At 44.9% G+C, this 23,446-nt stretch overlaps 1 protein-coding gene across 2 annotated transcripts in view; it reads left to right on the top strand.

Moving 5' to 3' along the window:
• Positions 1-22,903, top strand: part of EIF2AK1 (eukaryotic translation initiation factor 2 alpha kinase 1) — a 387,622-nt gene extending 364,719 nt beyond the window's left edge. For both annotated transcript variants that reach the window (XM_086940742.1, XM_086940743.1), the window contains 2 exons: positions 18,336-18,569; positions 22,612-22,903. In XM_086940742.1, coding sequence (XP_086796868.1) covers positions 18,336-18,569; positions 22,612-22,740 — 363 coding nt within the window. In that variant the 3' untranslated portion in view covers positions 22,741-22,903. The remainder of the gene's footprint in view (positions 1-18,335; positions 18,570-22,611) is intronic.
• Positions 22,904-23,446: the final 543 nt, after the last annotated feature.

Genomic DNA, 23,446 nt, shown 5'->3' with positions numbered 1-23,446 from the left:
CATGCAATCAAATTGTAGAGCCCCTGAAAATCTGTTACATTACTGCCCTTCACCCAGCCATCCAGTGACCAGCAGAACAAATCCACACATTCCAACCAAGTGTTGCCATCTGACTTTTTACTGGACCTAAACTGATCCCTCTACTTCACAGGAGTGAGTCGATACCTAGTGAGAAGCGCATCCTTCCTGTCAGCATAGGTGAGGCTCTGTCCCTTACCCAAAGTTATCAGGGTATCCCTAGCTTCTTCAGGAAAGAGAGGCCACAACCCTGCCCCCAGTTCCTTTCAGGGACCCCATTCATGTGAATAGACGACTCGTACCCTTAAAACCACCTCTGTATGTCATCCCTCTTCTTGTACTCTTTACCTAAATTCTTGGGGATGTCCACAGTCCTATCTGCCTGTATTGAAGAGTTGCTGCCACCATCCGAACTGGACTTGCTCCTCAATTGCAGCTCCTTGAGCCACGCTCATGGTCTAGTACCATTCTTTGTCACTCAATAAATAAATAAATAAATCTGGAGGCTCTCAAGCTCCCATGTCTCCTAGCTTCCCTTCTGTCCTCCAGCTCCTCTGGGGACAAACCACTGCTACCTGCCTGTGAGGGACCCCCCCTCCCAACAGCATATCTACTGTAGGAGTAGTCTCCTCCACCTCCCCACTAAGATTTCCAGACTGCTTGCTGGCATATCTGGCTGCGCGGTTTGTAACTCCTCCTTCCCGGTGAGGCCTCTGACTTGGACCTTTAGGTTTTTACAAATAGCTTTCAACTCCTTGACGTTGGAGGCTTCCAACCTGTCCTCCTCAAATCCTCAAAGCCTCCTCTAGGGATTCAAGTGGTGCTGCTGCTGTGTCAGGCATGATGCAGTAAGAAGTTAAAGTTCCAAAATAATAGGATCACAAAAATAGGCCAGCAAAACCTGTATGTGGCACGTTATGGTCTACGATATGGTAGTAGTGCATACCAATCATTATAAGTCAAGTGCAAACACAAGTCCTATCCGCACCGCCAACAACCAATGTTAGAAATGGGGGTCTCTAGTTGGCAAGGGCTTGCACCTTTGTCCAAGTAGGGACACTTCTTACTAGTCAGGACAAGGGAGTTACACTCCTAAAATAACCTCTGCTCACCCCCTTGGTAGCTTGGCACGAGCAGTCAGGCCTATTCTAGAGGCAGTGTGTAAAGCATTTGGACATAACAAACAGTAATACAGTGTAAGCACTACAAAAGGACACCACACCAGTTTAGAAAATTATCAAATATTTTTATATACTTAAGACAAGACCAAAAACGATAAAAATCCACCTTGCAGTACTTAAAAACCTTCAGTTATCAAAATAAGTAACCCTGAAATACAGTTCCGTGAAGCCGATAGCTCCATCTGGGGCTAACACGACGTTGTGAACCAACAATTCCAAACAGTTCTGGCTGACCGCGGCATCACGGGCCAGCTACGGTGTCGGGAATACCCGCAAAACAGTATCTTTAGAAATGCAGGGCATCGGCGACCTCTCGTTGAGCTTCCGAAAGCACGGCATCCAAAGGCGTCGGTTCCAGAGGTTGGTGCAGGAGTCGTCGGGCCCTTGAAGTCACACGCGTTGCAGATCAAACTCCTCGCAGTTGAAGTCAGGAGAGCTGGCGCCTGCGGGTGTCCGGTGCTGCGGTGCGTAGTGCAGCTTGCGATGCCTTCAGGTCGCAGTGCGAGTTGGCGTTAGATGGAGTCGTCGGTGAGACCAGGGTCGCGGTGCGAAGTGATACGGTGCTCGTCACGGTGTTGGCAGATTACGGTGCAAGCAGTGACGTAGTCATTACTGAATCGCTGTTGAGTGCTGACAAACTGGAGTCGATGGCGCCGACGTCGGCAGGCAAAGGCTGCGGTGCGGGATGAGGGTGGTGCGTTGCGTATCTTTGAGGGGTGCCCTCGAACCACGGTGCAAGCAGCGGCGTCAATTTCGGCATGGAGTGGCAGGTATACCAAGGCGGCGGCGTGTAGCGAGGCGGTGTGGAATGCGCTGCCCACAGGTCGCTGTGCGAGCAGTTGCTCGGTGGTGGCATCAGATGGCGGCGTCAGTGAGACCAGGGTAACAGTGCGATGTTGCGGCGGTGCCCTCTGCTGTGCCTTCAGGATATGGAACCGGCAGCGGCGTCTTAGATGGCGTCGGTTGCTTTTTCTTCTGTTGCTGTAAGAGGGTGGTCTATGCACTTCTAATATAATTCAAAGTAATCGAGTTAATCATGAATCTAATGATTAGTGTGTTTTGTCTGATTGAGTGTACCTAAACACTCCGTGTTATAACGTAAATCTAGGCTAGCTAGCAAATTTGCCTACTAGTCTCAGGCACGCACTACTATAAGTGGTAATTTACAAATGTTCAATATAGTTTAGACATAATACGTAAATCAAAATAGTCAAACATATTCAATTTAATGTTAATCAAAAGATGTTTGTCAAGTAGATATGATGACAAAATCAAGCACATTAACTAAATCACAAATGAATTAGTGTAATTTTAAATCTCAATAACAAAATACAAATTGATTCATGTGAATTTTCTTTTTTTCAGAAAATGCAGTTGTTGAAAGCCCAATGCATATCGGGACATATTCTTTGTCCCTTCGTCAGGGGCAACACTGTAATTTAAACAAAGGTAAACAATTACTCTGCACATAAACGACTCAATAAGTTCAATGTTAAGTTCTTATCACAAAAAACACAATTATTATTGCATTTTTACAATTGGATAAACATCTGAATTACACCAGATCATAAAACTACTATATATAGTAATGAATTTGTATGAACAGCTTTTAAAGTTAAGATTCAAAATTGTGCCTGAATAAACAAGATTGCGAGCAAAAAGAAAGAAAATGAACCTTCACCATTGTGAAAATATAGCATTTGCTATATGTGACACTTACACCAAAATCAATAACCAAAGGGCAGCCTTCCAGGTTTGCTCAAGTTGCTTCAATTCGTTAATATTCTATTAGATAACAAGACCAAATACAGTCACTAACGTTAAGTCAAAAATGGTGAATTAACGTATGTAAACACATGCTGGTAACGAAACACACTTACTCTCTAATGTTCCAATGTCAACTTCAACCTAAAGGAAAATCGGAACAACAACAGTCAGGGCTGAAAGACTCAAAACGAACTAATTCACCGGAAAGAGTGGTGTGAATGTTCTCCCCACATACCGTCAAAGAAGTGCTCTTTCAAAGAAACACCGCTCGGTCGACCATAGTGCCTTTTTAATCGTGACTGGAAGATAAAGATGAAACCAAAGTCAGATTGACCACTCAAACCTTTAGAAACCGACGTAAACTCATCCCACTCCGGGACATACCTTGTTGTATGAGAACGAACGTATCCTAAATCACCGCCACGAACGCCACAATCTTCCGATCATGTGATTGTAAGTCATTACAACATTGCGTTTTTCAACGTACTGACAACTAATTGGTTCAGGCAGTCACGTCTTCCAATCATGTGATTGTAAGTCATTACGGCATTGCATGTTTCAACGTACTGACAACTCATAGGTTCAGGTTGTCACGTGAATCATAGAATCAATCGTACCTCCGCAAAAAACTTTATTGATCAATCACAATGTTTACTGTGTCGGCACTCGTCATACTCACCGGATCGTATGATTCACCATGATTTCATTAGTCTGCACTCCAAAAAACCATCCAGTATGAAATGCCCATGATAACAACCACCAAAACAAATCCCCGAAGACGCATCAACTTACGCGTCCCTCACAAAAGATCATAACTTAACTCCCACTAATGCATGTATATGTAGGAGTCGTTTATTATGAGTCGGAACCAAGTTGTAAACATTAACAATCCTAAAATTCCCTTAATCAACACGATCGCAACGTGAAACAGTGACACATACCAAAATAATCAGAAAAATAAGAAGAAAATAGTGTTTAGAAAAATAGATACGAAACACAAAATAAAATGAGATGGAAATAGTGCAAAACAAGAAGAATGCTGTTCGAAAAGGACATGAGTTCGAATAACATCATTCCTATTTCATAAGATCACTTTCCAGTTAATCATACATCAATAACTTATGTTAATTTACAGAAAACAGCTCATTTCCATCCGGTCATTAAGACCCCTCAGGGTCATTGTACCCATTCTTTTAATCCAATAGGTTTCCCTCTGAAGAAGTTTCTTATTAGTGTCTACTCCATCTTGAACCTTAACTATCTCTATGATCTGAAACGTAATTGAGGTATTGTGTGATGTTTCTCTAACCAGTGTGTGGCTAGTGACGAGGATATGATTTTATTGCGTATACGGCTTTTGTGTTCTGATATTCATGTTTTCAATTTTCTTTCTGTTTTACCTATATAAAGTGATCCGCATGGACACTTAATAGCGTAAACAGCATTGCTTGTGCTACAGTCTCCTTTATAAAATAATCTGATTTTCTCGCCTGTGTGTGGATGGAAAATGATATTTCCTGGAGTGACATTATTGCAGTGGACGCAATTGGCGCATCGTCTCATTCCTACTGTTTCTTTTTTGGATGGTGGTGTTTGGCTGTTAAGTAATTCATTCAAGTTTTTAGTTCTTGTATATGCAAATAATGGATGTTCATGAAAAATAGTTCCTCAAGTAACTGCATTGGGTACCCACATTTTAACTATTTGTTATGACAGTCCTCGTCATCAGAAATAATCCTCTTCAGCCTCAAAAATTGTGAAAAAGCTGTTCATACAAATTCATTAATATACACAGTATTTTTATGATCTGGTGTAATTCAGATGTTTATCTAATTGTAAAAATGCAATGAAAATTGTGTTTTTTTGTGATAAGAACTTAACATTGAACTTATTGAGTCGTTTTATGTGCAGAGTAATTGTTTACCTGTGTTTAAATTACAGTGTTTCCCCTGAGGAAGGGACAAAGAATATGTCCCGAAATGCATTGGGCTTTCAACAACTGTATTTTCTGAAAGAAAGAAAATTCACATGAATCAATTTGTATTTTGTTATTAACATTTAAAATTACACTAATTCATTTGTGATTTAGTTAAGGTGCTTGATTTTGTCATCATATCTTCTTGACAATCATCTTTTGATTAACATTAAATTGAATATGTTTGACTATTTTGATTTACATATTATGTCTGAACTATATTGAACATTTGTAAATTTCCACTTATAGTAGTGCGTGCCTGAGACTAGAAGGCAAATTTGCTAGCTAGCCTAGATTTACGTTATAACACAGAGTGTTTAGGTACACTCAATCAGACACAGCACACTGATCATTAGATTCATGATTAACTCGATTACTTTGAATTATATTAGGAGTGCATAGACCACTCTCTTACAGCAACAGAAGAAAAAGCAACCAACACCATGTACGACGCCGCTGCCGGTTCCATGTCCTGAAGGCACAGCAGAGGGCACCGCCGCAACATCGCACTGTTACCCTGGTCTCACAGACGCCGCCATCTGATGCCACCACTGAGCCACTGCTCGCACCGCGACCTGTGGGCACCGCATTCCACATCACCTCGCTACACGCCGCCGCCTTGCACCGTGGTTCGAGGGCAACTCTCATAAAGTTACACAACGCACCACCCTCCTCCCGCACCGCAGCCTTGGCCTACTGATGCCGGCGTCATCGACTCCAGTTTTCGTCAGCAGATGACAGCGATTCAGTAATGACTACGTCACTGCTTGCACCGTGATCTGCCAACACCGTGACGAGCACCGTATCACTTCGCACGGCGACCCTGGTCTCACCGACGACTCCATCTGACGCCAACTCGCACTGCGACCTGAGGGGATCGCACGCCGCACAGCTGCACTACGCACCGGACGCCCGCAGGCGCCAGCCTAGATTTACGTTTTCTTCTGTTGCAGCACAAAACACACAGTCCCAAGTGCTGAGGGCAGAAGAACTTGAAGTCTTTGCTGTTCCTGAAGACTTCTGAACCGGGGGCAAGCCCTACCTCAAGCCCTTGGAGAAACTCAAAGAAAAGAAGTTGCAGAAAGTTCAAGTTCAGTCCTTTCACTACCCAAGACAGAAGCAGCCTCTGCAGGCCAACACAGCAAAGCACATAGCCAAGTGATGGTTCCTCCTCACCACTTCTCCAGCTCTTCATCTTGGCAGTCTTCTTGGTCCAAAAGAGTTCTAAAGTTCAGGGGTTTGGGTCCCACTTTTTATAGCCCAAAATCCTTTGTCCTCTCAGGCAGAGAGTGTCTGTGCCCAGCCAGAGCCAGTTCTGCCCTCTCTGGTGTGGCTTCCTCGGCAGGAGGTGGAGATAGCATTGTCTGAGGCAGACCAGGCCCATTCAGGTGAAAGGAAATCTCCCCCTACTCTAAATGGTGCCCAGGTCTATTCAGCCCTTTCCTGATCCACCTAGACTATCCGGAGCCACTCCTCCTCTCCAGCCCCTGTCATCCAAAACCCAGACAGTCAATCCAAAACCCCAGCAGAGGCCTACTGAATGGCTGAGCAAGAAAAGACTTACTTTCTAAAAGTGGTATTTTCAAACACAGAATGTAAAAATCACCTTTACTAAAAATGCATCTTTAGATACTGAGTTCAGGCATACTAAAGCTGTTATAAATAAACTCACCATTCTGTCCTTTTGGGAGCAGGTAGCCTTGCAATAGTAAAAAACGAAATTGTTAGTAATTCACTATCAGGACATGCCACACACACCAGGGCATGTCCTACCTTTCACATACACTGCATACTGCCCACAGGGGTACCTTTTGCCTTCCTTAGAGGTGACTGACAAGGAAGAAAAGGAAGGTTAGGGCCTGACAAGTGGGTGCACTTGGCAGGTCGACATGGCAGTTACAAACTGCACGCAGACTCTGCGGTGGAAGGTCTGAGTTACCTTTTTACCGGCTACTTCTGTGGGTGGCAAAACCCATGCTGCGAGCCCACTAGTAGCATTGGATTTACCGGCTCTGGGGCACTCAGTGCACTTTACTAGGGACTTACTAGTAAATACAATATGCCAATCATGGAAACACAAATCCATAACACAATTTACAACAGGAGAACTTGCACTTTAACACTGAACAGCAGTGAGAAAGTGCGCAGAGACACTAAACCAGCAAAACAAAGTCAAAACCTGGAGGTCAGTAAGCAAAAAGACAAGGGAAACACGCCAAAAGATGTCAAGTCTAACAGTCACTGTGTGTGATAACCATAGTGGTCTTAAATAAAGATTTGAGAGACTGCTTTATTGATGTGAGTTGACCAATGGCAGCGGGGTATTAAAAATGTCAATTGTGAGTACATTCTCTATTGTGCTTGATTGTTTGTGCCTGGGAGAGAGAACCTACACCTCCCAGGCTTCCATTGCTTCTTTTAACTGAGGGGAGGAGGAGTGCCCTCTGCTGTATTTAGTGCACCCAATATTCCTGAAGCGCAGGGCACTGGCTTTTGGTCTCTCCCCCTACCGTGGCTACGGAGGAGGGTGCCTCATACGCTATGGTCATGCGAAGTTTGGGTGAAGTTTTGGACCTTCAGTTGCCCTTGGTGGCAGTCAAGACCAACGCCTTGATAGAAGTGCTTCAGCTGGGAGTTACCCCTCCGAATCTTTACTCACATTTAATGAAGCCCTTACCAATGTTATACTCTGGGCTGGTTGAAGCCCATCACAGGGTCTCCTGTGCACAGGACAATTGCCCGCCGGCATCGCCCCACTCCAGAGGACCCCAGTTTCCTCACCCAGAACTCCATCCCGAAGAACTGGTTGGTGGTCCAAGCCTCCTCTTCCAGAGTCAAACCTTGTGCGTTTCCTACCACTCCACTAAATAGGGAATCCAAGAGGCTGGATACCTTCGGTAAGAGGATGTTCTCTTCCACAAGCCTAGCACTGCAGTCGGTGAACACAGAGTGCCTCATAGGCCGATATACACATACGATCTGGGTCTTGGTTGCACAGGTGCTGCCCATGGTCTCGGAGGAGACCCGAGCCATACTGTTGCAGGCAATTACGGACAGCATAGACACAGCAAAGTGGACCATCAGATGTGGACTAGATAAGACCGACTTGCAAGGCAGAGTGCTTTTATTGTTGGTGGCTCTTAGGCGCCGCACCTGGTTGAGAACCACTGGCTTTTCTAGGATGTCCAAGCTTCGCTAATGGACATGCCCTTTGTTGGTTCCTGCCTTTTTGGTGTAAAGGGGGCCCCTTGCCAACCCCAGCCCGCCAACCTCCCCTTTTGTGGCTACAGAAGGGGCTTCCAACCACATTCATTCCTTCCCTGCTGTCAAGGCCAGCAGGCTTCCCAACCTTTTTGTGGCTGATGATGCGGTTCCTACAGACAAGGTGGGACAACTACCCAGAGGTTGGGCCAGTCCACCACACCCCTGGCATCCGCAGACTTCAAGACCCTTTAGTTTGCCCTGTTTTCACCACGGCATCCAATTAGGGGAGGATACGCCATCACCCACCCTACTGGCAGTCAATAACATCCGATAGATGAGTTTTTCCGATAGTCCAAAGGTACTACTCCATCCCCTTTCTGGACACACCTCCACCCATGCTGTCCACTTATGACTGGCTGACGGAGGACCATCTCTTTTTACTCCATCAAGAAGTGTTGGCTCTCTTGCCAAGGGAGTAATCAAGAGGGGTTCAGCATCAGAAGTTGGTTGTGGTTGCCGCTCCCACTACTTCCTGGTGCCCAAGAGGGTCAGAGGCCTTTGTCGTATCCTAGACCTGGTAGAGGTGGTGATCAGAAAACTCTAGTCTCTAACAGATTCCGGGCTTCACATAAGCCTGCGATTCGGTTGGCATTGAAAGGGGAAGGCTGGTGCAGGTGTTCTCAGACAACACCACCACCATGTGATAATACAACAAACAAGGCAAGGTGGTTTCATGGACCCTTGTCAAGAGGCCCTGCATCTCTAGACATGGCTGGAATATCAGGGCATTTCCCTGGTGGATCAACACCTGGTGGGCCCTCTGACCAGCAGGGCTGACAAACTCGGCTGTCAGTGCCTAACGGAACACAAATGACGTCTCCATCCGGAGGTGGAGTAAGGGCCTTCAAGAGTAAGGAGAACCTTGGTTAGATCTGTTCACCACCGCCGAGAGCGCGCAATGTCAGCAGTTTTGCATGCAAGAGTTTCCAGGCTGCTTTGCTTAAAGATGCTTGTTGTCTCGAGTGGAGCTTCAGCCTCCTTTACGTCTGTCCGCTAATACCACTCCTGCCCAGAGTTCCCAAGAAGATCAGGAATGACTGGGCCAAAGTTGTTCTTGTGGCTCCAGATTGGGCACTGAGAGTCTGTTATCCCAAGCTATTGAGCATGGGCATCGGTCCTCCGGTCAGGCTGGCCTCTTCATGAAGATCTTCTGTCGCAGCAACAGGGGACTGTTCTACACCCTAACCTGATAAACCCTCCGACAGTTGACAGCCTTCGACCTTCCTCCTGAAGTCTGTGATGTTATTCTGGCAGCCAGAAGTCCCTCCACAAAGACGGTACACACCTGCCTCTGGGACAAATGTATGGCTTGGTGTGGATATAGGAACATCAACCGTCTTTCTGCACCACTTTCTCAAGTTCCACTGTCTGTTCTCTCCATGCCCAGCAGGGCTTTGCTCTGGGCACTGTTAAGGGCTATTTATCAGACATTTCTGCATTTTTTGCAGTTGCCGTCCCAACCTTCTTTGTTTAAGTCACCTGTTGTGAAGTGTTTCCTCAAAGGGCCAAAACACGTTTCCTTCCAGGCCATTTAGCATGCCCCAATGGGACTTAAATTTGGTTCTGACCTTTCTGATGTGTATTCCCTTCGAGCTGCTGCACAGCTGTCCACTCCGGTTGCTAACCATCTTGATGGCTTTCCTTGTGACCACAACATCGGCCAGGAGGGTCAGTGAACTTCAGGCACTTTTTGTGCAGCCTCCTTGAATCACCTTTTATCTAGACAAGCTGGTTCTTTGAACATGTGCCTCTTTTCTTCCAAATGGTGTGACACCCTTTCACTCAGTCCAACACAACACCTTGCCTACCCTATTTGCTATGCCTCATCCCTATAAGGAAAAGGAGAGACTCTACTGTCTGGAATAAACAAGAGTGTTGTCGTTCCACATTGACCAAACTAAAGAGTTCTGGGTGGATGATCAACTCTTTGTAGGGTATGTTGGAGCTAAGGAAAGGACTGTGCAGAAACAAACCATCTCATGATGTATAGTGCTCCTCATAGAACTCTGCTTCACATTGGCGAGAAGCAACCTCCTGAGGGCATGCGTACTCATTCCACCAGAGCTAAGGCTGTGGCCACTGTGTTAGCTCATGGAGTCACTGTCCTAGACATCAGTCAGGCAGCTACATGGGCATCTCTGCACACGTTTACCAAACACTACTGCTTGGACAGTCTGGTCCATCATGACGGGCTCTGTACCCTTTCAATTCAGCAGGACTCTTTAGTCTGAATCTGTTTTGCAGACTCCCCTCCAGGGACGCATTGCTTGGGTATCTATTTTGAGGTAAGGAATTCTGCATCTAGAAGTCTCTTATCAGATAAACAAGTTACTTACCTTCAGTAACACTTTATCTGGTAGAGACTATTGCGCTGCAGATTCCATACTGACCCTCCTCACTCTGCAAACTGATTATAGTGTGAGGGTCAACCTTATAAGGGCCTTTGAAATTCACACCAGTTATCAGTGTTCCTTGTGGCTCCGTGCTCCTGGAGTGAAAAGTTGTGAAAAGAAACTGACGTCAGCGCACAGGGGTGGCGCATATATAGGTACCATGCACATCACTTCTGGCCCAGACGAAGCAGAGCTCAATTATGCCATCTACTGGCATGCAGGAGTACTGCTAGAGAAATTCTAGATCCAGTTTGACAACTGGGAAAATTCTGAAATAAGGAATCTGCGGCTAGACAGAGTATCTACCAGATAAGGCATTACCGATGGTAAGTACCTTGTTCGACATGTTCATGCCAGTTTAATAGTTTGTGAATGGTTACGTCAGGATAGGATCAGTTTGAACAATATCAATAAAGTGAGGCCACCTCCTTCCATTTAAATTGTTTAAATGACTGACCAAAAGTAATTATTTTAGTAAGATTCCCCAGTAAGCCATTGTTTCTGTTATGCGTTCATTCGATCTACTTGGTGTTGAAGAGCAAGCTAGGTTATCGAAAATATAAGAGGTTGCCTGTGTAGGTTAGGTAACTAATTTTGTGGTGAATCAATTTTGGGGCTAGTCCCTTCCAAAAAATCAAGACGTTCTGGTAAATCTGCAATGTATAAGGAAAATAATTATGGGGCAATGATACAACCCTGTTTTAATCCATTGTAAATTGGTATTTTTGGGGTTAGGCCAGCCTCATTTGACAGTTTTGCCTGCACCCAGGTGTTTTTGTGTAGTTAAGTGCAAAAGGGTGTTATCAATCCCCCAACGATTTCAAGTTTGCCAAAGACAGTTTCATTTAACTTTATCACCTCTTCTATGTCTGTGACTTCCATTGCTGCTAATCTTACCAATGCAGTAGTTATACCTCTTGACAGCATCAATAACACCATCACACTAGAAGGAAATGTCAGGACAAGTGATACAAGGTTACCAACATTGAATTTACCTACTAATACCACCACTTATGTTTTGGTTCCTTCTCTGGGAAGAGGTAAACTAGAGTATTATTGTAAACTGAAGAACAAATTCAAATGCATGGTTTTCCCTCCTTGTATAACTAGATAGTTTTAACAGGTGTATCTCGCGGGTATGTTAATCGATTAAACAAGACCCAGGAGAATGTATTGTAATCCTTTTCAGTCTTTATTATGATCCTTGAATCCTGCTTCTTCTAGGAATCAAGAACAGGCCTGTTCCTTTAGGTTACTTTTATAAACCTTTATGTTATCTATACCCATGGCCACTCTCGCCCAAACAATTCGCAAAAGCTAACATGCATAGTTATCAACAAATACCCATCTATAAACCTTTTACCAATCTGGAATCACAGAATGACGTTAATGGACTCTCACAAGGGCCTGCCAAGAACCTTTCTACTGTGTCCAGCCTAACTGGTGTTTGCAGAGCTAGGTGGCTACTTTCTTGACATAATATGAAACTCAGTTATCTATCAATGTTTATAATTCTCAATTTGTATTAATAAGCTGGGGTATGGACATACATTTTTTATAACAATTTTGTCACAAAACAATTCTAATAACTTCAGTGATCTGTTTAATTATTTGAACTCTATTTTCGTATCCACATTCATTTTTCTACTATGACGTATTCTAAAATTCTAGCTGGTGGCTTTACTGCTAATTTGAGGCAAAATTGATCTGACGATCATTTCAGTATGCTTGCCAACTAAATGGAATTCACTATTATTACTGGCAAACAGGATTGTAAAATACCTTATTTACTAGTTTTGATCTCTGAGAGAAATTTGATTGATGCACTATGGGCATCTGACCTAGACAACAGTTCTCACCCTACCTTTACAAGTAGGGGTTGTTCTAGCATTATTGATGATATTTTTGTTTCTAACGATTTAGCTAATTGTTTTTCATCTTTTTCTTTGCATCCAATGGGATACAGTGAGCACAATCCCCTGCTTTTTTCTTTTTCTCATACCCTACCTTGACTGCATAGAAGAGTTCTGGGTGGACGATCAACTCTTCATGGGGTATGTCGGAGCCAAGAAAGGGAAGGTGGTGCAGAAATGAGCCATCTCGCGATGAATAGTACTCTGCATCAAAATATGTTACGAATTGGCCAATAAGCAACCCCGTGAGGGCTTGTGTGCTCACTTTACCACAGCCAAGGATGTCACCACTGCGTTAGCTTGGGGAGTTCCTGTCCTGGATCTCTTCCGGGCAGCAACATAGGCTTCATTACATACGTTTACGAAGCAATACTGCCTGGACAGTCAGGTCTGGTGTGGCGGTCACTGTGCACGTTCAATACTACGGGCTTTTTAGTCCAATCCGTATCGCAGCCCTACCACCGGGGAGGTATTTCTTGGGTATCTATTTTGAGTTAGGAGTCTGCGGCTTGAAGTCTCTATTAGATGATCAAGTTACTTACCTTTGATAACTCCTTATCTGGTAGACTCTATTTAGCTACAGATTCCTTACGACCCTCCATGCTCCATGCTGTGCGAACGTATTGTAATGCAAAGGGATCACCCTTCTAAGGGCCCTAGCTTCACACACTAGTGGTTAGTGTTCCATATGGCTCCGCGCTTCTGGTGTGGAAAGTCACAAAAAGAAACTGATGTTAGCATGCTGATATTTCTAGTGTGGACTATGCCACATGGAGCCTAACAGAGCCACCTACTGGTGCACATGGGTACTGCTTATCAAATGTTTATGGATCCAGTCTGACGCCTGGAAAATATTCTATGGTGAGGAATGTGCGACTAGTTAAATTCTCTACCAGATAAGGCGTTACTAAAAGGTAAGCAACTTAATATTTTGTGCTCTTCAGAGTTCATAATGATTGCAAATTACTGTTATACTTGAAAGAGAAGTTGAGCAAAATGGTCTAAGGAGTTTCCTCCGATGTGAGATTTGTTGAACTAAGAGACAGGAGGGGAGCTAAAATGGAATGAAATGCTCTGGACTGATAGTTGCTATACAGTTTTTGTTGAAAGGAGGGTCCTGTATCTTTGATTGGTGCAGTGATCTATGCAGAGAGTTCTCAATATCTGACCTCTGGGAACCAGGGTAGGGAGTGAAGTGCAGGATAAATTTGTGACCAGATGTTAAGGATGATCTTATAGCTGCATTCTGGGCTTGTAATCACTCCGTTTAGATGGGCGAGTACTAGACTGATGGTGGCTTGTACCTTTTCCTGCAACTCCAAGAGGGTAGTGTTTGCGTGGGCATCGCGTGTAGAATTATCCATTTGTGGCATGGCCTCAGTTGAGGCACAAGGGTGAGGTTTGCATCCACAATCACACGAAGATCTCCACATAATGACGTTTTAGGTTAATTTACTGACGGTAGTGGTGGTCTTAACGGTAGTCCATTACTCTTTATATGTAATGAGAATTGAAATACAATATTGGTGCCCCTCGAGGTTAAGAACATACACCCCACTACCTCAGGTGTCAGTCCACTGTGGTTCAACTGAACCCATTGTAAATGTGAAACATGAGAATAAACTTCAGCACTCCAATCAGTTCAGTATTAATTCATGGATAGTTCTTCTATTCCTACACAGATCAATTTGGACAAAAAACTGTGTTTAACTTTCTATTCAATTTAATACATATATGAAACATATAGATTTGGCAATGAGTTCAGAAGCAAAAAATTACAGTAACATTGTATTCCAAAGATGGAGGGAATAGTGCAGTAATCCTCCTGTCGAGCGTTGGATCGGCAGCCCACCCAACGCTCGACAGGAGGAGACTGTTTTTTTGTCTAAATTGATCTGCGTGCCCCGATGGGTACCCCGCAAGTTTTTTACAAAACATTCTGTCACCAGGTGGCCCCCGTCCTTCGGGACCTTTTTAACTCCTTTGCCGAGCCTGGCGCGATCCCCGCAGAACTCCTGGAAGCCGCAATGTCGGTCATACCCAAACCTGGCAGAGACACGACCCGCTGCGGTTCGTATCGGCCGATTTCACTTCTGAACATCGACATCAAACTATATTCGGGAATCCTAGCGAGTCGCTTGGCGCCTTACATGCAGCAGCTAGTGGAGCCGGACCAGGCAGGTTTTATACCTCCGCGGCAGACTAGTGACAACACCAAAAGAGTCCTCCATCTCATTGAAGCCGGGTCACGCATGAGGCCGAGCTGCATGCTCCTCACTATCGACGCCGAAAAGGCCTTTGATAGGGTGAATTGGCCCTACTTGGAGCAGGTCCTGCACCTTTTTGGCTTAGGAGAGGTACTATGTACTCGCATACTAAATTGCTACAAGCAGCCTAACGCCACGGTGCGAGTCAATGGACACACCTCCTCCCGCTTCTCGATTGGCAGGGGGACCAGACAGGGCTGTCCGCTCTCCCCTATTCTGTTTGCCCTTTATATGGAACCGCTGGCGCAGAGATTCCGGCAACACGCCCTCATCAAAGGCATTCCCTTCGGAGGGGATACCCACAAAATCAGCCTCTACGCTGATGACATTCTTCTCTCCCTCACCGACCCAGTCCAGTCTCTACGCGCGTTACTTAATGAGCCGCACAGCTTTGCACTCGCATCCGGGTTCAAGATCAACTCCGACAAATCAATAGCCCTTAATGTTTCGCTGGCGCCAGAGACGCTAGCCGAGGTTCAGGAGGAACATGACATACAGTGGTCAGACACCGCAGTCCACTACCTGGGAATCCTCTTGGGCCCCACCCTCTCAGCTACCACCGAGGCACACTATGCCAGGCTGCCCACACAACTCTGAGGGGAACTTCGGAGATGGAAACGCCACTCCCTCTCCTGGCTGGGTAGGATAGCCGCCACCAAAATGACTCTTCTGCCTGAGATTCTATATCTGTTTTAGACCCTACCCCTATGGCCACCGAAGAACTGGATACAACAGACGCAGTCCGAACTGGCACGCTTTATCTGGCAGAGCCGTCGACCGCGCTTCAAACATGATATCGCAGTCCTTCCACCGGGCCACGGCGGAGTGGGGGTACCGGATCTCCAACTTTATTTTTACGCAGCGCAACTCAGGAGCCTGGTGGAGTGGCATCAATTAGAATCGGGCAAGCATTGGCTTTTCCAAGACCAAGCTGTGGTGGGTATGCCTCTACAGGGGGTGTCCTTTCTCCCTGGACGACACCGGCTGCCGAACTTATTCGCATCTCAGATTACGGTCATGGTCATGGAGGTGTGAGATCGGGTCGCCACCAAATACGATTTGACTTCCTTCCCCTCCCCTATGACACCAATACTCGCCAACCCTGACTTCACTCTGGGTCTCGACCCGAAAGCATTCACTAACTGGCGGCACTCTCCTTGCAAATCCCTAGGTCATCTTTTTAATTTAAATGGTGTTCTCTCCTTTCAACAAGTAAAGGAGGACTACGGCATCACAGAGGAAGACCGGTTGGCCTATCTATAGGTTCGTCACTGGGCGCTTCACCCTGAAGTCAGGCCCGGGGCACAACGACACCTCACCCCCTATGAGAAGTGGTTGGCCACCCGCACATCCGAGAAAAAACTGATCTCCGATTTGTACCAACACCTCCTCCGCACGAACATTTACACACATAACGATGGCAGGTGCAGATGGGAGCGGGAATTAGGAAGGTCACTCACACACAAAGAATGGAGTGGCATCTACCATAGAGCACGCCATTGCGCATACCACGCTGGACTGACCGAAACACTGACCAAAGTGGCCACCTATTGGTACCATACGCCAGAACGCCTCCACCAATTTGACCCACACATTAGCGACCGATGCTGGAGGGGGTGTGGGGAGCTGGGCACATTGGAAAATCTGCTGTGGAGCTATGACCGCCTACAGGGGTACTGGGACACGATTTTAGATGACATAGATGACCACCTGGATACACAACCCCCCCGATTCCCTGCTTACATCTTGCTGGGGCTGCCCAATACCCTGATGTACCCCTTGAAGTCCCGGAGAGGTCGTCTCATTGCTATAGTGCTAGGGGCAGCCACACAAAATATTTTAGCACACTGGAGGACGCCACAGGCCCCCCGCATACAGGCTGGCTACATAGGTTATGGATGGTGCTCGGCATGGAGAAGCTGTCTCTGGTGCAAGCTGGGTGTGGTGACAAATTCCCGGAATTATGGCGCCTCTTTTTGACATTACTCACTAAAGAATTTCGTGAATTGAGCTGCCCTAGATACTTGCGCCTTCGATTGGCAGACACACCAATACCGGAACAGAAGGCACCCAAGCGCAAACTGAAACCCACGCACTGATGACTATCTCATTTGCTTCTCTTTTTCGTCATACGGAGGATACTTTTTTGTTTAGTGGACAAAGGGAAGAGGGAGGGCGGGGTTGTTATGTTTCAGGGTGTTACAGGAGACCCACATCACTGATCAGCTCTGTTCTGCACTAGAAACGTATGCCTGTATCGCATTGGAGCCTACTTTGCATTGCTTGAATGACCGTTCGAGGTCCCCGTATTTTGTTCTTTTTGAAATCTCAATAAAAGATTTAAACCATAAATTGATCTGCGTAGGAATAGGAGAACTATCTATGAATTAATATTGAACTGATTAGAGTGCCGAGGTTTATTCTCATGTTTGACATGATGTTTTAGGTGGTGGGCCCAGCTCCTTCCGATGTGATTCCTGGCTTGCCCTCAAGTTGAACTCCACTCCCTTGTCCTTCCTCCATAAGCATGCCCTACCCTACCCCAAGTACCGTCTGGTGGCCCAACAGCCCTTTCCAGCCCACGGTGTGCTCTTCGAGCTATTGTTGCGCCTGAATTGCCTCCTCCACCAGTTAGGGGACCCCCAGTGTAGCGGAGAGGGTGAACCTTGGGAAGTCCCACTGACACCACCGAAAGGCACTTCAGTGCTATTCCAATTGCAAATTGTACACTATACTAATACAAATTAGCAATAATAATTTAGTGGTATTGATTTCATTAGCCTCCAAAGGGTAAAATGCCGAATCTTAACCCTTCCCATCTAGGAACCAGTGACCGATTCTTCACACGTCTGCATAGTGGGTGCTCAGTTGACCGAGGGGATTAAAAACATTGTCCATGGCATGTCTTGACATTTTGAGCATTGATTTAATTAAGTGGCGCAGTAACTGCAAGTTTAAAGCTCACTCTGCACGCTCCCTGGTGAATTAATTTTTACGCAAATTGCTCAGTGTACATTGCTTTGTGGTAACTGAATGTATTGTGTGACACCACATTCAGGTCTCTAGAACGGATATATCTGGGGTTTATCGGGATGCCGTTTTCTGAACTGTGCAGCACAGAAGTTGCCTGCGTTTCTTTTTTGCACCTCCAGCCCGTGCATTATACTCATAAAATGTGCGAGTTGTGGACGCACTGCTGACAGCAGAGCTCGGAAACACAGGACAGTAAGTTGCCTCTTTGTGTTTCCGAGCTTCCCTGCCACAAAACCATGCTTTCACTTGGAGAGTAAGGGGCAGATTTTCAAGCCCCTTGCGCCACTTTTGCGTCACTTTTAACATGGACAAAGTGACGCAAAAGTGGCGCAAGGGGCTTGTAAATCTGCCCCTAAGAGTTTAGTGAATGAATGAGCTGAAGAGTGCAGGCGCCAAACAGAAACTCCAACACTTTGTGCGCCGGCAGAGCGCGGACTGCACCACAAGCCAGTTCCTATTTCCGCGGTGTGTACAAAGCGCACACGTTACTTTTCGACTTAATTTCCTGTATTTTTCTCTTGCAGTCGGACATGTACAGCGTGGGCATGGTTCTGCTGGAGCTCTTTCAGCCTTTCGGCACAGAGATGGAACGGAACGAGGTGCTGACCGCCTTGAGAAACGGCCAGGTCCCTGCTGCTTTTAACGAGAAGTGGCCGGTTCAAAGCAAGTATGTCAAATTGTTGACAAGCACGGCGTCTTCGCAGAGACCATCAGCAGCCCACCTTCTGGAAAGTGAACTATTTCATGACACTGAAAATGTAAGTTGGGCGTTCAAATTCAAGTTGTTGTGCAAATATGGAAGTTAAAAAGTGTACATTTGTGGTCGAATGTCGTCTCTTGGCCTATTACAGGGTCTCCAGCTTGGGATAGCAAGTGTGGGTGGAGCAGAGATATAAAGCATGGCTACCAGATAGTTTTATCAAATAAATAAAAAAAATAGAAATGTGTGAGCTTCTATACGGTTAATTTTCTTAATTATTTTTTGATGGGTGTGACAGGTTACCCAAACCTTTCAATTTTAATAATGTATTTATATTGTTCTATAAAGCCCGGGCTAGTGACTGACAGCTACTTTGTAGGTCTGGTGGGTGTTGGCAATGAGAACTGTTTTACCAATATCAAGCTTATTTCTAAATGATGCATAGCCCAGTAGGATAAAAAGATGAAATTATTTTATTGAACCCGATCACCAGCTGCTAAAACTGTTCTCCACTGTGCCCATCACTTCTAAGATGGGGTATTTCCGGTGGACTACTCAAGACATGAGAAGTTCTTTTTGAAGTGGCTTGTGTTAAGATTTTTAGGTCTTGCGCCTAGCGTTACACTGCGCAGCAGTGTTCGCGCAGCAAGAGTCCTTTCGTCCGGGTTTCAGAAATGGACCCTGGAAATGAACACGCTTGTGCGTGTGTTTTTACTTTCGCGGCCTGCTATTGGCCTTTCCCTGCGTGTTCGTTTTAAAGATAGCACACAATAGGCCAGAGGCTGGCGCATAGCTCCGCCGCAGGCCTATTGGTGTCTATTACGCGCATTTCTGCCATATGGTTTCAATTATTGTGCACGGGCGCGATAATTGAAAGCATATGGGGCGCTCGTACCACTCGCAGCTTTGTTTTGTTTTTTTCTTCCATGCTTGAACAGGGAGGGGTGCAGTGTGTCCAGTGTGGCATTTAAAGTAAGTCAGGCCGGTATGTCGTTGATCGGGAAACACACACACCCCTCGGTGCTCCCCATGCGCCTGCCCCCTTCTCAGCAGCTAGAACCCCCCCCATTATAAGAGGATATGAACCAAGAAGCTCCGGAGGGGCCGTAATTGGGATGTGAGAGCTGAATTCATGCCTTTATCCAGGCATAGCTATCACGTGAAATGCTCTCCTTCTCAGCCCCGTTTTTGTACAGAAAACCTCCCTGCAGATGTCCCCGGAAGGTGCGTCACCGTATCTTAAGTGCAGACGCGTATTACAATCTTGAGTGCATTTTGAGAATCCAGGCCGGTATGTCGTTGATCGGTAAACACACACATCCCTCGGTGCTCCTCACGCACCCGCCCCCTTCTCAATAGCGAGAACCCCCCCCAATATAAGAGGATATGAACCTAGAAGCTCCGGAGGGGCCGTCATCGGGATGTGAGAGCCAAATTCATGCCTTTATCTGTGCATAGCTATCATGTGAAATGCTCTCCTTCTCAGCCCCGTTTATTGTACAGAAAACCTCCCTGCACATGATCCCGGAAGGCGCGTCACCGTATCTTAAGTGCAGGTGCTTATTACAATCTTGAGTGCATTTGGCAGGCTACATTGTATCCTAAACCGCTCATATCTTTGCAACCGAAAGAGATAGTAAACATTTGATTTCATATTTGGGAGTTTTGCCAAATTCCATGCACCTCCCAGATATCCACTGTGCCGCAGCCGCCAGCCCCTGCATTCTGATCTGTGGACATTCTGCAACCCAGGAATTTGACAGGAGCTTGTCAGTGGCACACACACACACATATGTATTGATAAGGAAAAGATGGCCCGCCTCAATAGCCATAATTCCCTTGTACATATGACACATAACTGGTTCAGTTCGCCGCCACCTGCCGGTCTGGAGATGCCCATTGTACAGTTTGCTGCCTCTCTGTGTATCGGGACGTGACCTTCACTGATCATGGAGCAGGTGTTGCTGGGTTGGCACATCTCAGAGCAGCATGTGCCTTTGACATCCTGGCAGAAGCAAACAAGCCTGTAACTCTGAGATTCTGCTGTCACAGGGAACATGATACCTTATTAATCCCAGGCTTGTTGATATGAACTCTTCGCTTGTATATATCGGGTCAGCTCAACATCTTGTGATTATGGGAAAATCACTTAATCTCCCTGTGCACACCCAAAAAATAAACCAGCATTTGCAATGCAATAGGTCTCGCATTATTAAAGTTTGAGCTATTGGTGTTGCATTATTTAGCAATGCCAATAGCTCAAACTTTAATAATGCAAGACCTATTGCATTGCAAATGCTTGTTCTTGAATGCTTAAAGGTTTGGTTGACTTGGACTCGGGGCATTCCAGTTGGAAGCTCCCAACACTGGAATCTCTCAGACTCAGATGGACTTATGTTTAAATCTGGCCCGAGCAAGCAGATTGACCTTTCTCGATCTAAGGGTGTGTGGTTTATGTCTAGAATCTCCCACATATTTTGGGCCATTTCGAACCATTGCTTAAAGACTATGAAGAGAAGTTTCAACTTTTGTCTAAAGGCCACTGGGAGCCATGTGGGACGTAGTGATGTGGCATAAATTCTTTAAGTTGAGGCACTGTTTGGTTGATTGATTTTGTAGTCTCTGAAGTGGCATGTTCCCACCCCTTAATACAGTAGTCATTTAATAAAACAGGGCTCTGCTAAGTTTGATGCAGTTTTAGAGGTGCAGTACAGAGAAGACCCATTTTAGCAGTGCAGCACTTTCCTTATCTTACTTTGATTCACTACATCAAGACACTACACCTGAGGATGTAATAAGCCCCTGAAGACCGGGTCCCACTTAAGAATTATTTGGTGCTGTATTGTACCGAACATGTAATGGGGTACCACTCTCTCCTAACATGTTGATGTAAATATGAACCCATTACATGCCATAGCATGTACCCTAGTGCTTCTGTGTTGCCCAGTGAAGATAAACCTGTTTTCATTTGGGTGGGCATCCTGTTAAAAGATGGTCATAGACATCATTTCTGAACGGACTTTAATAAACAACTGTCCCCACACTATGTTTAGGTGTAAACCTTCTTTTGTTTATTTAAGCCTTTCTAACAGGCAGCTACAAATAATCATGTCAAAGGCGGTGTCCGCGCCAAACTTTATACATATTTGCTTTTGTGCCTCCATCTGCCCCTTTCGACCTTCATGTAAATTATCGTCAGTAATTACTGAATGTAACTCAGTTTGGGTTATGTTTATTACGGATCTTAAAATCCACCTCAGACGTTCATTATTAGAATGTCTTGCTTTGTTCCAGCTGGCGGCGTTCCAAAGGACTTTAGTAAATACATAGTACTGATAGATAGCGTTTCTGTTCTGTGAACAGGTTTTTGTTAGCATGCTCTGCTCTTCTACTCTCTTACAGGTCAATCTACACCTTTGCTTGCACACCCCACTCACTCATCTAGACTGTCAAGGTAAAGGCAGATTAGTTCATTAGGTCTTACAGAATCATTCTGGTTAATAATGTATTTTTTCTCGATTTTCACCTCGAATCACATTGCAAAGAATTCTGGGACTTTTCCAAAAGATTACAAATGCACCAAACATTAATCAGTAAATGTTCCTTACTGAACAGAGCAATGTTTCTCTTCGATTCCGGGTTCTTTTTGCTTTTTCGTCGATTGAAATAGCTCAAACAGTTAAACTTGACATTAAATTATATCCTATTCCAGAATATGCCGCCAGTGGCACCATATGTACCCAGGTAGGCCATATAAGACTGCCAGTATCATCAAAAGTGTGGTCAACCCTTCAAATGATTACACAAGGCCTCCACCTTCCATTCTAGAAGAACTAACCACAAATGATAAAAATATTTTATTCCAATTTAGAACAGCGGAGATTAACGACTGAGGAAGGAACTGTAGAACGAAAATGTATCCACAGGAAACATGGCAGTTGAAAGGAAAACTTATTTTACGTCCTTTTGCAGTACCTGTGACAAGCATGACCGTTATTGTGTGCTTCTTTGTGAGAATCAACTTGGCTAAACTTATTTCTATGAAGAATATTTGAGAGGACATCTTACAGTGGATTTACGCACATTTTTTTCCTGCGTAGGTTATTAATAATCTTCAGAAGAAAGTGGTGCAGCAGGAAGAGGAAATTGAAAAACTGAAAGAGAGAATACAGCTGCTACTGCGTGAAAGAGATGAGCAAAACCTTGTAAAACCAGATGATTCGGCTTAAAGGCATATTACTTTGAAATTGTCTACTGTGAAAATATGTATTATGTACAGGTTGAGACTGAGGTTTCAGATGTATTATAATTAATATTTATTTTAATGTGATAATTATTTTAAATATGTAACTTTTTATAAAAAACAAATAAAAGTATCATTTGATCTACTTCTATCCGCTTTGTATTTTGTTTTGTATCTGTGGCACTGCAGCATCAACTTGGTCTTTATATGTTGTTATTGCATTTAGAGCTAATAATCAATGTCTAGGAAATCTTCACTTGCAGAACTTATAAATGGATTTACACGCACACCAGTATCTGCGAAAGCAATCTAGTGTTTAGGATGTGTCCCCGTTAGTACTGATGCTGCATGATTGCCTTCTTCCATGCTTAACCTTAAAGGACATTTTGTGTAGATTTCATATAGTTAAAAGAACATTTCTAAGAAAAATTTATTTATTCAAGTAAAGTCCTGTCAGGTTTTTTTTCATTACTTTATTCGGCTCGCAATTGGCCATAAAAGTCGCAAAAAATACAGTAAAATATCACATTAAAAACACATAAAACAAGTATATAAAAATATAAAAAAGATGTATATAAAATGCAGGGGCAGCTCCTCCACTAGGGCGGATGAGATTCGCCTCACTGCTTTCTCGCAGTATGAGAAGCCGAAATATAAAATGGTAATAACTTTCAGTTATTACCATTTTATGT

The sequence above is a fragment of the Lissotriton vulgaris genome, chromosome 10, assembly GCF_964263255.1.
Source record: "Lissotriton vulgaris chromosome 10, aLisVul1.2, whole genome shotgun sequence".
Lineage (NCBI taxonomy): Eukaryota > Metazoa > Chordata > Amphibia > Caudata > Salamandridae > Lissotriton > Lissotriton vulgaris.
This window is presented reverse-complemented; position numbering and strand designations above follow the sequence as displayed.